Here is a 15,044-nt window from a genome sequence, read left to right as displayed (position 1 = left end):
TTCAGAATCAAGCTTCACATGCTTGAAGAAATGCAAGGACTGATGAAAAACTAAAGGTAATTCACTAATTTCAAGAGTTACCTAATAGGAACTGAAATTCAAATGGTGGTCGCCAATTGCATCAGAATCCTTTCATTTACCATGGTTTTGTTCCTCTCTTTATGTACTACAATCAGGATTGATACTAGCCCCTCCTGTGACATACGTTATTGCTTTGTTCAAGTATTAACTCTATTATTTGCAAAGAAAATTAAAATGTGGGAGAGACCCTACACCATGATCCAACATTCCAACTAGGTTGCCACTTGACTTGAATTTGGGCAACAACACTACACCCTGCTTGGTGCTTCGCTTGAACATGATACATCACGGATTCAATAATTTTTAATCTAACATGAGTGGTGTGGGTGCGGAGGCTTGTATTTGGACCTAGGCTAACACCATGTTGTCTACGCAATTTGTTTAGAGGTTCACTTCTCTCCAAGTAAATGTAATAACAACACGATTCAAGAGCCTAAGAGCTTGCACTCATCTGCTTCACATGGTCCATGGAACACACCTACTGACAAGCTACTGAATATGCTGTTGTCTTTTGCCAGGCGTAGATAGGCAGATAGCAACATCTTGCAGTGAAATGCACTGGAAGGTCACATTTAATGCAAAGTCGGCTTCAAATATTTCCATGGAGTAAAAGCATTTTTAAGCAGCACTCCACAACCCCATTTCCTGATCCTGTAAACTCTCGCCAACAGCAAAAGCATGAACACGGTTATGGACTTCTACCCAGCTGCAGCCAGGGTTCTTTTCCGTTCTCTTTGATTTCATCATTTTCCTTATCTTATCTGATTCATCCCACTCCCCAGATTCTGCATACATATTTGCAAGGAGGAGGTAATAGCCAGAATGCTCCGGTTTCAGTTCAAATAGATGCTCAGCGGCCCACCTTCCCAATTCTAAATTGCCATAAACTCGGCATGCTCCCAGCAGTGCACCCCAGATATTGGCATCTGGTTCAATGGGTAAGCCTCTGATAAGTTCTGCAGCCTTCTCCAGAAAGCCAGCTCGCCCAAGCAGATCAACCATGCACGCGTAGTGCACAGATGTTGGTTTAAGATCTTGAGAAAGCATCTCCTCGAAGTATTTTACCCCTTTTTCAACCAGCCCACCATGACTACAAACTGACAGAATTGCAATGTAAGATACTAAGTCACACTTGACATCTACATTTCTCATCGCTTCAAATAGATTGATCGCAACATCAACTTCTCCTTGCATTCCGTAACCCAAGATCAATGGTACTCCATGAGGCCACGTCCTTGTTAGAGATCTGATCAAAAACTTGTCTAGCAAAAACTAGCTTTCCACATTTCATATATAAATTTAAAAGTGAATTAGCGACAAACAGATGAGAGTGTAATAGCTTTCTCACCAACAAACCATGAATTTCTTTCCCTTGTTTTATTGCATTCAAATTTGCACAAGCTGATAGAGCCCCCAGAAATGAAACAGTATCATGCTTCAAACCAATTAGCCTCATTTCTGAGAATAAATGTACAGACTCTGAACAGCGTTCACTCTGAGCGTAACCAACAATAAGTGTATTGTATGATACTTCATCTCTAAGGGACATGTCAAAAACATTTCGTGCAAGAGTTAGGTACCCACACTTAGCATACATGTCCGTCAAAGCGCTAGATACAAACAAGTTGAATTCAACCCCTGAGCGGATAGACAGGCCATGAATTTCTTTCCCTTGACGGATAGAGCCAATACGTGCACAGGCAGGAAGCACTTTGGTTAGTGTGACAGAGTCAGGACATTCACCATGAACCTGCATCCTGGAGACGGGCCTTATTGCTTCAGCTTCAAGTCTGTTTTGGGCAAAGTTAGCTATCATCGCATTCCACATGACAACGGTCCTCTTCTCCATTTTATTAAATACAAACGATGCTTCTTCTATACATCCTGATTTTGCATACATATCAATCAGTGAATTGGTGACAGAAACATCAGAAACCATATCCCTCCTAATACCATATGCATGAATCTCCTTGCCCAAATCAAAAAGTTCCAATTCAACCAAAACTGGCAGCAAATAAGAAACCGTGACTGAGTTAGGTTTCTCCCTTCCAGCCACCATCCATCTAAACATATTCAAAGCATATTTAGAATGACCCTTATGAGCAAAACCAGCTATAATAGCATTCCAAGAAACCACATTTCTCTCAATCATCTCATCGAAAACCATCTTAGAAGCTTCTAGTTTCCCACATTTACCATATACATCAACCAATGCATTACAAACAGTCAGTTCCTTATCCAAACCAGCTTTCACAACATACCCATGGATTCCTGCTGCATTTTCCTCATCTCCAAGCTCTGCGCACACAGGCAAAATACTAACTAAACTAACCGAATTAAGTTTCAATCCAGAACTCGAATTCAACTTCAAGAACATTTCAAGCGCAACCGATAAACACCCATTACCAGAAAACGCCACAATGATAAAATTCCAAGACACAATATCGCGCTCAACCATTTCATCAAACACTTTCTTCGCATCCCAAAAACCCTTTTTAGCATACAAAGAAACCAATGTATTACCCACAAAAACATATCCATCAAACCCCAACTTAAAAACCAACCCATGAATCTCTTTCCCCTTTTCAAACGCATTAACATCAGCACAAACCTTAAGTACAAACGGAAACTAATGATCATCAGGTCGAACTCCATAATAAAACATTGCATTATATATCTCAAAAGCATTATAATAACTACAAGTAATAGAATAAGCTCTAATTAAAGTATTCCATAAAAATGCCTTGTGTTTAAAACTACTCTGATCAAACAACAAACGAGAAGTTAACGAGTAGCCAAGTTTTGCGTAAGTTAGTATAAGAGCAGCGGAGATAGGACTGTGGTGGAAAACACCATGAAGAATGGCGAATGCATGAGCTTGTTTTGCTTGTTTGAGAGAATGAGGAGAAGTGCAATGATGAAGAATGAGAGAGTGAGTGTTGGGTAGGAGGTAAGGAGGAAGAAGACATGTTGTTGTGGAGAAAAATAAGGATAGGGAATTTTTTGGAAATTTTTTTGCGTAGAAATGAAGCATTGCATATTTGCATTTGTCGTTTGAAAGGTTGTGGGGTTTTATAACGGTATAGCGGTTAGTGACAGTTATTTCTGTTATGGCAGTTTAATGACATGGACAAGTGGTATTAAATATTTCAACTTTTCGGCTACTTCAACAGCAAGCTAAAAAAATTGCGACATTTGATTAATTTGATATATATATTCGTGATCTCGATCACCTTTTCTTCAAGGAAAAGCAGAACAACAAATGAAAAGCAGACAGTAGTATGACAGTATGACTGACGAATACATTGTAGCGACCCGACTAGAAACAATCAGCACAAAGGAGGCAAGGCCAATTAAAGACAACTAGTATTTTGGGCACGTTCTTGTGAGCGTGAAATTGAGAGTTGCACAATCAACCAAACTATAAAAGCAAGCCCACCAAAAGCACAATTTATGTGGCAATGTTGATTTAAAAAAATTGCAACCGAATCTCAGTCAAAATAAGCCAACCAACCAAATTGCAACCGATGCATCTGTTTTTTTCGCATTTATTTTATGTTACTTATCCGAAACTGAAATTAATCGGGTTAATAAAAAAACTCCAATTCCAAAATTCAAATTTGAATTAATCATAAAAATTTTAATTCCCGACTTGATTTGTTGCTCTAGATGTAAAGAGATCCCACTAACTAATTTAGACTAAATGTGTTAAATTTGTCGGAATTAAAAAATAATAATAATAATTTCCGAATTTTAAAACATATTGGGATTTTATGGAATTGTCGAAATTTAATTGTCTTCTGGCGTGCGCGATGCGACTGTTTTTTTTTTTTGCACTTACTTTATACTACCTATTCGAAACCGAAATCAATCGGGATAATAAAAAAACCCGATTCCAAAATTCAAATTTGAATTGAACATAAAAATCTAATTTCCTGGCCCGATTTGTTCCTCTAGATGTAAAAAGGTAAAAGGTCCCACTAACACACTAATTTAGACTAAATGTGTTCAGGATAAAAATAAAAAATAAAAAATAAATTCTAAATTTTAAAGTATATTGAAATTTTGTGTGGAATTTCTAATGGAATTGTCGAAATTTCGGATTAGAGAGAGATGAGATAATGAGGATAAAAAATAAAGAGATGAAATGAGATGAGATATTAAAGAGAGAAAGATTAGAGATATGAGATATTGAGGAGAAATAGTGAAGAGAAAATATCTGATAATAAGGAAAGAGAAAGAAAGAAAGAGAAATGAGATATTGATGGGAAATAAAAAAGAAATGAGATAATGTGATATGAGATATAGTATGTTTACATTTTAACCCTTCCATACCATCCATTATTACACCTTTTTGTTTTTAGAATATTTGAAATAATCGAAAATTATTAAGGACAAAATTGGAATTAAAAAATCCAATTGACCGGACAAAATATGTAATTACATCAATAAAATAAAGACAAAAAAAGCAAATAAAATTAATGACGTGATGAAAAATTACTTGAGTTGGACGTTTTCTTTAAAGAAGTTAGATACATAAAGTGAACGGAATTTGAACAATTCAAAAGGTCCAACTTTCTTGAATATATATTAACAAGATATACAAGCAGACAGAAATAGTGTCTGAAGAAGCACTTGCTTGGTGCAGAGTACATATGTTATCTAATACGTTGGACCTAAAACTTTGACACCATACTGTTAACATGCACTGCATATACACTGTCTACAGAAGATAGTATAAGGTTTGTCTAGTAGCACTATTCTTGCTCCACATCTAATCCGGCTAACAGGAATTTTGTCAAGATTCAGCTAGGTCAGGTTGCAGTGATCTGGAGACCTATTTTAATCACTGGCCAAAAATAGTTCATAGGAGACAAAAACAAAAATTGGTTGACACGCATTCTGTTTGGAACAACTAGCGCCGTCCAGATAGAACATTTCGATGGTGGGTCCCCAGTCTCGATCGGAGAATTACCGGTCCAAGGCCCTGCCTAGGAAGTTCATGCATCTCCATCAATTGTATTGTCCTTTGCTTCTTAGCTGTTTTCAAAAAACAAAAAAAAAAATCATTTTGTATTAAATCTACATGAAGGCATATAGCTTAATTGAAAGCCGAGAATGATTTGAGGATAAAAGGAACTGTACAGACCGTCCTCAGCTTGTTGATACCCTTTGTGCAATTTTCTCTTTGCAGCTTCAAGCTTTATTTGATCTGTTTCTCCATCCAAACACTTCGACTTCTGAAAGCAAAAAGTGAAGTACATAAGAAATTGACTTTGGGTTGAAGTACAAGGTCTGGAACCTTTTTAACCCTGGGTACTTACATCTTGTTGAGCAGACCTTGTCAGCTTTTGAGCATTGACTGTATCCAGTTCTTGCCGCAATGTTGTTCCATCCGTGACTTTGGGTCTTGGTACTGGTTTTGGAGGTCGTACTAGTCTCACATCAGTGTTCATAATCATAGTTTGCTTATTCACTGATTCCCGTTTCCTCATATCTTGTCTTTCGTTCTCCTTGCTGCCAACGACTTCATGATTGGGTTGCATCATTCTCGTGGGAAATGTTTGGTTTTGCAATGTGGCTTTTCTCTCATTCTCACTGTTCATGTTGAATTCACCACAGTTTCTAAGATCTACAGCAACATCCACAAAGCAAGATATAAGTGTCCATAGAAGAGGAAAATGCAAATATGATTATCCAGCACAAGGACTATGAATAAACCATTGAGGATCTTAAAGGACTCACTTCCATCGTCATCCATGCTTTCAAAAAACTTCACATTGATCCAGTATAAGAACACAAAGTAGGAAAATTAGTCCCTTGTAAACAAGTGCATGGAATATTTAAAGTATAAATAAAAAGTAGCAATACCCGAGAGAGTTCCAATGACGTAGTTGGAGTAGCTAAGAAAACCCCTTCATCCAAGGGTGGAGAAGGGAGACCTTCTTCAACAACAGAGGGGTTCATAGATTCCGGCGTACCTTCTCCACCTTCAAAAAAGGGGAAAAAAAATTGGGTACTGCTTCTAGTATGTTTGAAGAAAAAATAAAAAGTAAAACATTTCCCACAACTGGAAAAATCACAAACAGAATCCCCACCTATAACATCAGGCACAACACTGCACCACTTGTCCACTAAATCCTTCCACTCTCTGAAATTCATGGTAAAAAGCACAAAATGTAAATGAAGTTCCTGCTTACTTACGAGTTAAGATAACAAAATTTTGCCAAGAGTTTGTTTCTGGATTGCAAGAGATATCAGTCATTATGTGTCGAGTGAAATCCCTATGAATTAGATTTAGTAAGGTAAGCTGTGATTACTTCCTGTCCTTAAGTGCTCTGGCTAAAAGAGCCATACAGAAACTAAATTTTAAACCTAGCTCTGACATTCCCACAGACCACAACTAATGTGATCAGTTTCCAAAAGTAACTATATTTTGAACTGGCTGACAACATAATGTGGATGTTGTGTATCTGTCTAATTAAGACGGTGACGAGTTCCATTTTCAAGTAAGCATATTAGGATGGAGCACTTTATATCTTAGAAAAATCATATACTCTTAACAAGTTTCTACTACTTGGATTATATGATACTGTGATGTCTCATGCTTGAGGGACTATATAATTCTACAAGATGGGAGTAGAATTGGCTGATCCTTGGAAAATGGAGTTTACTAATCTAAGGTTACTACATAAATCTACAGGATGTGAGCAGAATGGACTGAACCTTGGAAAATGGGGATTAGTAATCTAAGGTAACTGCATAAAGCACAATGAACTCCTCCTAATATGTAATCCAAAGATTAAAGCAAATAACAAGAGAAGTAGAGGTAATAGTTGCATACTTGACGAGAGTCCGGGCAAAGCTAGAAATCCTCTTTGATTTGTGCTTGCGGAGACATGCAACCACCATTCCAATCTTTGTTGCCTGAAATGAAGAACTTCATGAGAAGCAATCTACTAACTCCTTAAAAGAAAAATATACAAACATAACAATAAGAACTTATTACAACAACTAGAGTTTGATCACATCCCTATCTATTGCAAAAGCAATGACAGAGTAGAAGTTTTCTGGCACCAACAACTCGTTTGGTTAATGATCAGAAATTGTGTCATACAAACTAATCCAATGATGTAACATCAAATTCAAACAGAAATATTTGATTTTGAGGACACGACATGACAATAGCCAGATTGATGAAAAGAGAATTGGAAAAATTCCTGATAACAGTAAGGATTCAACTTAATTCAAGATCAGATTTTACCTGCAAAGTCTCCACAGATAGGGTCATCAACTTAAGTCTGCGTAGTGATTCCAGTATCGTGTCTTCAGACTGTAAGAGCCAACAAGCATTGTGACTAAAATTAGGTCCCTAACAATATGAGTTCCATGACTAAGCTAATACTCAAATACATTTACTTATCCCCATAACAATACTTTTGTACACAAATTTCTACCTGAAACATGATCACGAAAACTAAAGGAAACATAATGAAACAAAGAGTGTTATAAGATATACCTCTTCTTCAGTCTTGGATAGGTGTTCTTTGATCCTAAGAACCTCCTCAACAATCTGATTCTCCTCTTCAATCTCCGCCGTCAATGCTTCGGCTTCATGATAGCTATACTTGCTTGTATAATTCAAGTTAATATTCTCATTCTCAAACACACTACTACCAACCTTGCTTTCCTTCCCTTCAACAACATCACATTTCCCAACACTCCTGAACTTAAACCCTACATCTTCATCCTTCTTTTGCACCCCTAACTCAACACACCTACTCCACTCCCACATATACAACTTCCCCACAATCCCATCCCTTCGTATTCTAAACTCTTCACAGTAATCTGAAGAAGCTATTGTTATTGCATTCTCAATAATCTCAAATATACTTCCATTAGCTGCACTGAAGTAGTTTCTCCAGTAATCAATGGAACTACACTCCATAACCAAAGATCAAATTTTGATCTTAGCTCTTAACAACTTTGTTCAATTCAATCAAGAAACTGCACAGTAAAAAAATAAGCCCATATCAAAAACCCATTATTTCATCAAAAAACAAAGATGGGCACTTGAGAAATCTAACAAAAACGCAAATGAGCATAAAAAAAAACACTGGTTAATTTCTAGAAGAAACAAGCAATCATTCAGTGTCAAAGAAATCAAAAAGACTCCAACTTGATTGGATTATAAGCCAATGAGGGACTTGGTTTCAAACATACCACTCAAGAAAAAGGAGATGTCATCTCAACTTTCCATGCCAAAAATCTAGTTGAATGAAAGTTCCCGGGTTAGTGTAAAAAAATGAGTATACCGCTTAATTTTTTTATATTTTTCTTTCTTAAACTTTTGATATTCTCATGGCTTTTGTGTTTCTATGTTGATCTTATGGAGCAGTGTGTTTTGTTCTGTCAGAATAGGACCATTTGTATGAGTGCCACGTTTGATGATTAAGTGACATCTGGAATGCTTAGTTTTTGATTCATTAGGTTTAGACCGTTTATCATGTTGGAAGACTGATTATGTCACCAGTCATCTCATTTTATCTTCTTTGTCACATCGATGAAATTTACTTTTTTTGACTTTTTCGTACTTACAAATTACAAATTAATATGTCGTCAATTGGAATTCAGCATAGATCAAACTCACCTGAACTCACTGTGACACTAGAAGTGAAAAAACAGTACTTTTTATAAAATTTGATCAAACTCACCTGAACTCACTGTGACACTAGAAGTGAAAAAACAGTACTTTTTATAAAATTTGATATATTAATATACTGCTAAGCAGTTGGGGCGTGGAGAAAAAAGGAGAATGCGTGAAGAGAAAGGGAGAGAAATGAAGACATATAGACAGAAATCAATCAAACACATTTTTGTTCGCATACCTACTTTTTTTTTCTGTCCAGAACGTTCGCTCCGCTCGCTTGAATATATAATTTATATTATCTAAAATCACAAAAAAATGTTTCATTTATATCCTGAAATTTAATGCCTAGGTAAAATATTTCTAAACAATATGATAAAGTCCTACTAAGATTTTTGAACTCCAAATTTCCCAAGATCCTCGAGATGCATCCTGAAAAGATCAATCTCATTTCTCTTTTTTCCTAGTTATTGAGTACTAGTTATTGAGTAGGTACAGATGAAATAAAAAGATGAGTGAATCCGAAAAGGTAAAGTAGGAATAGGATGGACTTTTTCCAAGCATTACAATATTTGTTGATTTGGCAGTTCTTGTTGGTGGAGAACAAATGTTCCCTAATGCCTTCAAAAGCGAATCATTGCTCTGCACACCATGCAAACTAACCAAGACGTTCAGAGCTCAAATTCAACACGCACATACTAGAAGAAGAAATCCGTGGTGAGTTGGTGCCATCTGTACACACGGAATTGCTTGTTGTGATGATGTTGTTGTTAGTTTGTTATGGCTTGGCATGTTACCAAACCAAAAAATGGTTTAATTTTTTGTGTGTTGTCACACTTATTACCACATATTTGGAACTTTCCTTAGTGCTCTGTACACGCATCTTAAGCTTTAAATTTTTAATACCTATCCATCAATCCATGGATAGTTGCATATAGCAGAAATATTGAATGCAAAAAAAAAATCTAGCTTAGATGGATAGATTGGCCTTCATTGAGTTCCCATTACTTTCTAATATTATTATGGCCGCCATGGTCAGAGAAGACAACTCCTCTGAGAATTTTGACATATTTCCATTACTAGGTGTCGAGATTAACCTCAAATACTGTAACATCATAGAAAATCCTTTGATGACATGTCCCCTTATTTAGAATCCATCATCCTCAAAGTCTAGCAATCTAGCATCAAATGAGAATATGAGAACCTTTGCGAGTTATTACGATTTACGAGATGATCGTGGTGCCATTATGAGTCCTTCGGCCCATTCGATGACCCATCTCGGCCTAAAGACAGCAGACTTTGAAGGCCTGGTACAGGGTCACCATAATCCAAAACATATCCGACCCGTTTGAAGCCCAAACTCCAAAACATACGACAACCCTATGGACTATGGCCCTATGACCCAAAATTCACATCAACATTGAACTTTTGGACATGGCATGCCATTTTTCAACAAACAGAAATCCTTCCAAGGACAGGGAGTTGAAATCTAGCAAGCTTAGAGCATCATCAACATGTTGTTTTTGCGTTGTGACACATCATCATTTTTGGGAGCAAAAATTTCTAAAAGGAAGGGATGAAACAGCGTGGTTTGGGTAAATTTTGCTAAAATTTTTTGAATGGGTCAAGTTGTCCAATGCGAATCCAATTTTTTTTAAAACAGGAGTAGTTGTCCCGTCCACCCTATTGACCCATTTTATTTTAAAACGCACAGACAATGTTCCAGTAACATTTGCCCCGCAAGAACTCAGCAACATAACTCAAAATCTAAACCTTCAATCACCCAATAAAAATTCGATTTTCAACCAAATTTGTTTCTGTTTTTTGCAATGGATCAACGTCATCGAGCTGGACGTAAAAAGACTATTATGCGTGGCTCGGGGAGTTCAAATCCTCGGAAAAATGAGAATGGACTCGTACTGAAAAATGATTTCAATTTTTTCCACGAAGATTGAGTATTGTTGATCATCCGACGTTGGCTCCCGATCCAGACAAGCATGTTTCGTGTTTATATAACACTGACGGAGTAAGTATGAGTTTATGAACATTATTCAATTGATTTTGATTGAAAATTATGTTTAGAATTTAACGTATACTAATTGTTTGATTAAATGCCTCAACATGTAGAAAGTGAATTCGATGAGATGGAGATGCGCAATGCCGAGTATTAAAGACTTCTGGAGTCATCTAGTGGAAAGAGGGGAGGAAATGGAACACGTAAGAGCTCGAATTTTGGGAACACTTTTTGGTCCATTGATATCGTGTACGAGCATTCGGACTAATCGTCCACTGATATTTGCATTGGCAAAACGATGGTGGCACACCACGCACACTTTTCACCTTCCATGTGGTGAGATTGGTATCACACCACTTGACTTTACAATGCTAACGGGTTTAAGTGTGGGCGAGAAGAAGCCAGTTTTGTTTGATTCAAGTATCGAAGATGATTTTGAAAGGTTGAAGACTCTACTGCCTTCGTTGTTTGATTTTGAAGGTAGACTTGTTCTAGGGAATATGGATGGTAGATACATTTTGAACATGCATATCAGAGAAAAATTCATGTACCGATTGGATATTGAATATTGTTTAGAACATGAAGTTGACGCCCTATATTTGGACCCAAACTCTGCGGAGGAGAATGAGTTTATCAGGATTTTTTTGTTATATTTTTTGGGCCAAGTTGGTTTTACAACAGGAAAATCTAGGGTTCGGTTTGGTTGGTTAGCGTCTTTGGTAGACATTGATAGCTTAGAAAGATTTTGATGGGGAGGGAGGCACATTTATATGACACATTTTTTATACAAACAAATCAAATGGGGAAGCAATGCAACGGAATTATTTGGATACTATAGGTAATTCAATAGGATTTAACTTTTAAGATATAAGCTTTTATTTTGTTAGTTAAATATTATATAATTTAAATTAATTAGATACACTTTCATTTGATTATTTCAAGATTGGTGGTATGAGTATTTGGCTTGCTTAAAACCCTATCTTGAAAAGAGGATTGGGATAAGGACTTATGGCCTCATACGGGGATGGGCTGTTTTTGTCATGCTAGATTAAAGGATAAGGTCCATAATGATCTTCAAGCTGCTAGGATCCAAATAGAGACGAAAAGTATGAAATCTATTGTTTGGAGTCCGTGGCAAGGTTCTCAATTTGAGAATATGCATATCTGTCAGCATAGTACTCTAATGTCGTTAAAATGATTCATATTGCAAGCCCCTGATATACGTGTTTGGTTTCTTGGAGATAGGGTGACTATGCAAACCATTGGATATACATATATTCCTGCTACCCCACCCACAGATATGTGTGCCATGGATGTTTTAGAGAATTTGATTGAACGGTATCGCGTTGAGAGTGCGTGGCCGTGTTTTACAGATTATGTTTATGTGAACTCCAGTCTTGATTATGAGAGTTATTGGCGGAAAGTTTCTAGGAGAAGCCTATCTGCGGGTCCACTGTATAGAGGTGCAAACATGGATGTCGCAACTAGTCAGAGTTTTAGGTGAGACGTCCAATTCCCAGAACCTGCAAGTTCCACAAGAACATCTAGAGTATATCATGGTTATACACCCCCACCTAGTGATCCATATGACCCATGGTCATACCGCATTGTTAGTTCTCAGGGAATGGAGACCACATTTCACTTGGAGTGTTCGGTGCTTGTACCTGAGCTACCACATTTTAATGAGATATATTTATATTTCATTATGTTAATTTAAACACACTATGTATATTTAAGTTATATACAATATTGACACAATGCAGAAAACATTGCATGCTCGATTATCAGATGAAAGGCAAATCAACCAGGGGATTCGAGCTAGTTTAATTGAGCACACTCAACAGTATTATGGCTATTTAGACGAAGAATGAACACAAAGAGCAAACGCGTTAAGCGTAGGATGGCTGAGATGACAAATGAATTGGAAGCCTTGGTAATTTTATTATATGTTTTATATTTTCATTTTTTTTATATATATTCAATTTTAGATTTTAATTGCATTGTGTTGATGTTTTCAGAGAATTGCTACTGATATCATGCAACAAAACAGTGCTCCTAATAAGAGAGGGCGAAAACGGAGAGAGAGTGGCCAGAGCAGTCAGGGCAATGCTCCATAGTGTTATATTGCACTATTTTGTAATAATTTAGTGATGTCATTATTGTTGTTGTTGGTTGTTGTTGTTTTTTAGGATTTGAATAGGTTTTTGAGAATCTTAACATGTTTAGGTATATGAATTATGTTGATTAAACAAAGGAGGCTATGTCCAATTTTTTTATGCATTAAATTAATTATTACATTACGTTAATTTAAATTCAAGACATTACGTTAATTATTACTTAGAATCTATACATGCTTTTTATTATGTAGACAAAGAAATTCTCATGTGAACAATCAAGCCCATGTGAACGTGACTAATAAACCCATGGGTCTCAATTTATTATTCCTCCAATCAATTTATATCCGTTGGTATTATTCTCAAGAGGGATCAATTTATATCCGTTGGCATTATTCCCAAGGGGGATCAATTTATATCCGTTGACATTTATTCCCAACGGATATATTTCTATCTGTTGAAATTTATTTATAACGGATATATTTCTATCCGTTGGGCCTTTGCATATATATTCAAAGTCATTTTCATTCCTCACTTCAGCTTCTCATTTTCATTCTCTAATCTTTCTCAACTTCAACTACCAATATGGGCGGATCAAATATTGTCCACATTTCTACACCGGAGATTTGTTAGTGGTGTAAGGAAGTTGGTCATTACGCTACTTCATGTCCATACATTAACATCAAATGCCCAAACCCTGAATGCAATGGCATGATGATAGTGGTCATAGCTATCAATGATGATGGAACATTGGAAGACAAACTTCTAAAGTGTGATGTTGATGATTGTCCCTCAAATATCAACATCTATCATTCAAAAAAGGTTGACATACCTGTATGTCAGTTTTGCAAGGAAGCAGTAGATTTCTGCCCTAGGTGTGGCTTGTGCGATCAATGCAATCCTTTAATGTGTGGTGGATAAACAAGTCGTACCTCTTACAATTTAAGTGTAGGATATGTAATATTTGTATTTTGTTTAATTTCCTAGTGTATTGTCTTTAATTGTTTTGCATGTGTTTTTAATTCTGTAGAATTTTATAAGATGTTTTGTGTTTTTATTTCAAATTAAGTTGTAATGTTTTTCATTTCTAGTTGAGTTGATTTGTTTTTAATTTCAACTTATAAACAAACACATTTTTTCAAGAAAATATACTTTCATTAAAAACAAAATACAATTTTATTTAAAGAAAAACATACACGTAAACAATAAAAATAGATTACAACATAAAATTTAAATAAATTAGTACGCTAAAACATAATCTAATACCACTCAAATACATGTTCAGGCCCAACGGTACAAAAGCCCAATGGTACAATTTTTGTAAATCTTCTAAAATCGTTCAGGCCCAACAGTGCAAAAGCCCAATGGTACTAAACCCCAACGGTACAAAATCGAACCGTTTGAATTTTTTTAAAAAAAAAACAAAACAATTCTGGACGGCTAAAGTAGTCCCGTCCCACTCTTGGACGGGTCAAGTTGTCCCGTGCACACCATTTCTATTCTCTAAACCAATTTGGCTCCAGTTTTGACAATTCTTATAATAAAAACGATCATTTGAAAACGTGTTGGTGACGAAAATTGCTATAAACATTGTCAACTATCACATTGAAAATAAAAAATAACAAACAGCGTTGATGATGCTCTTAGTTATCTACTTATGATTAGTGTTGTTTTTCAGTACTATTCGTTTTTTGCTTTTAGAGAAGAGGGCGCGCACGTGCTCAACTACAGCCAGGCCCAAGGGGCGCACGCGCCCATGCCGTGAAAAAGAAATTAGTTTTTTTTTTTTTCAGTTTTCGCGAAACAACAATACTGGAAGTTGAAGTTGGAAAAGTAGAGGGCGCGCGCAGCTCTACTATGCCTTTGCCCAAGGCGCGCATGCGCTCCACCGAATTCTCAGACAGATCGATCGTTTTCGGTCCAGTATAAAAACATAAGTTTTTTTTTCTGAAAATTTAACCTAACCAAAACCAGAAAAAAGAGAGAGATTGTAAGAGAGAATTCCTAGTGAGTTGAGTATTCAATTCTTTGTGAGTGAATTGAGAGTTATTGTAATCTGTTACTCTGGACATCTAGTAAAGCTTGGAACTTCGCCGGTGGACGTAGGCACATTGCTGAACCACGTTATATCCGTGTCTTGTGGTTTTTTTTTTTGTATTAGTTTTTTATTTTATATGCTAGTTAATTG

The 15,044-nt window shown here is 36.3% G+C and overlaps 1 protein-coding gene and 1 pseudogene across 1 annotated transcript; both read right to left on the bottom strand.

Annotated features, from left to right (window-relative positions):
- Positions 1-213: 213 nt before the first annotated feature.
- Positions 214-3,434, bottom strand: LOC147485575 (pentatricopeptide repeat-containing protein At1g15510, chloroplastic pseudogene; annotated as a pseudogene).
- A 1,198-nt stretch (positions 3,435-4,632) lies between these two features.
- Positions 4,633-8,506, bottom strand: LOC147485574 (putative mediator of RNA polymerase II transcription subunit 26b). Its single transcript, XM_086572953.1, has 10 exons — positions 8,305-8,506; positions 7,601-8,088; positions 7,346-7,414; positions 6,926-7,008; positions 6,180-6,232; positions 5,953-6,071; positions 5,827-5,854; positions 5,406-5,713; positions 5,231-5,321; positions 4,633-5,121 (listed from the first exon to the last, which is right to left on the bottom strand). Exons 2-10 carry the CDS (start codon positions 8,027-8,029, stop codon positions 4,997-4,999), a joined length of 1,305 nt encoding a protein of 434 aa, XP_086429079.1. The 5' UTR covers positions 8,030-8,088; positions 8,305-8,506; the 3' UTR covers positions 4,633-4,996.
- Between the last annotated feature and the right edge of the window lie 6,538 nt (positions 8,507-15,044).

The sequence above is a fragment of the Coptis chinensis genome, chromosome 7 (genome assembly GCF_015680905.1).
Source record: "Coptis chinensis isolate HL-2020 chromosome 7, ASM1568090v1, whole genome shotgun sequence".
NCBI classification, from domain to species: Eukaryota; Viridiplantae; Streptophyta; class Magnoliopsida; order Ranunculales; family Ranunculaceae; genus Coptis; species Coptis chinensis.
The sequence above is the reverse complement of the archived record's forward strand: the minus strand, read 5'-3'. Positions and strand labels throughout refer to the sequence as shown.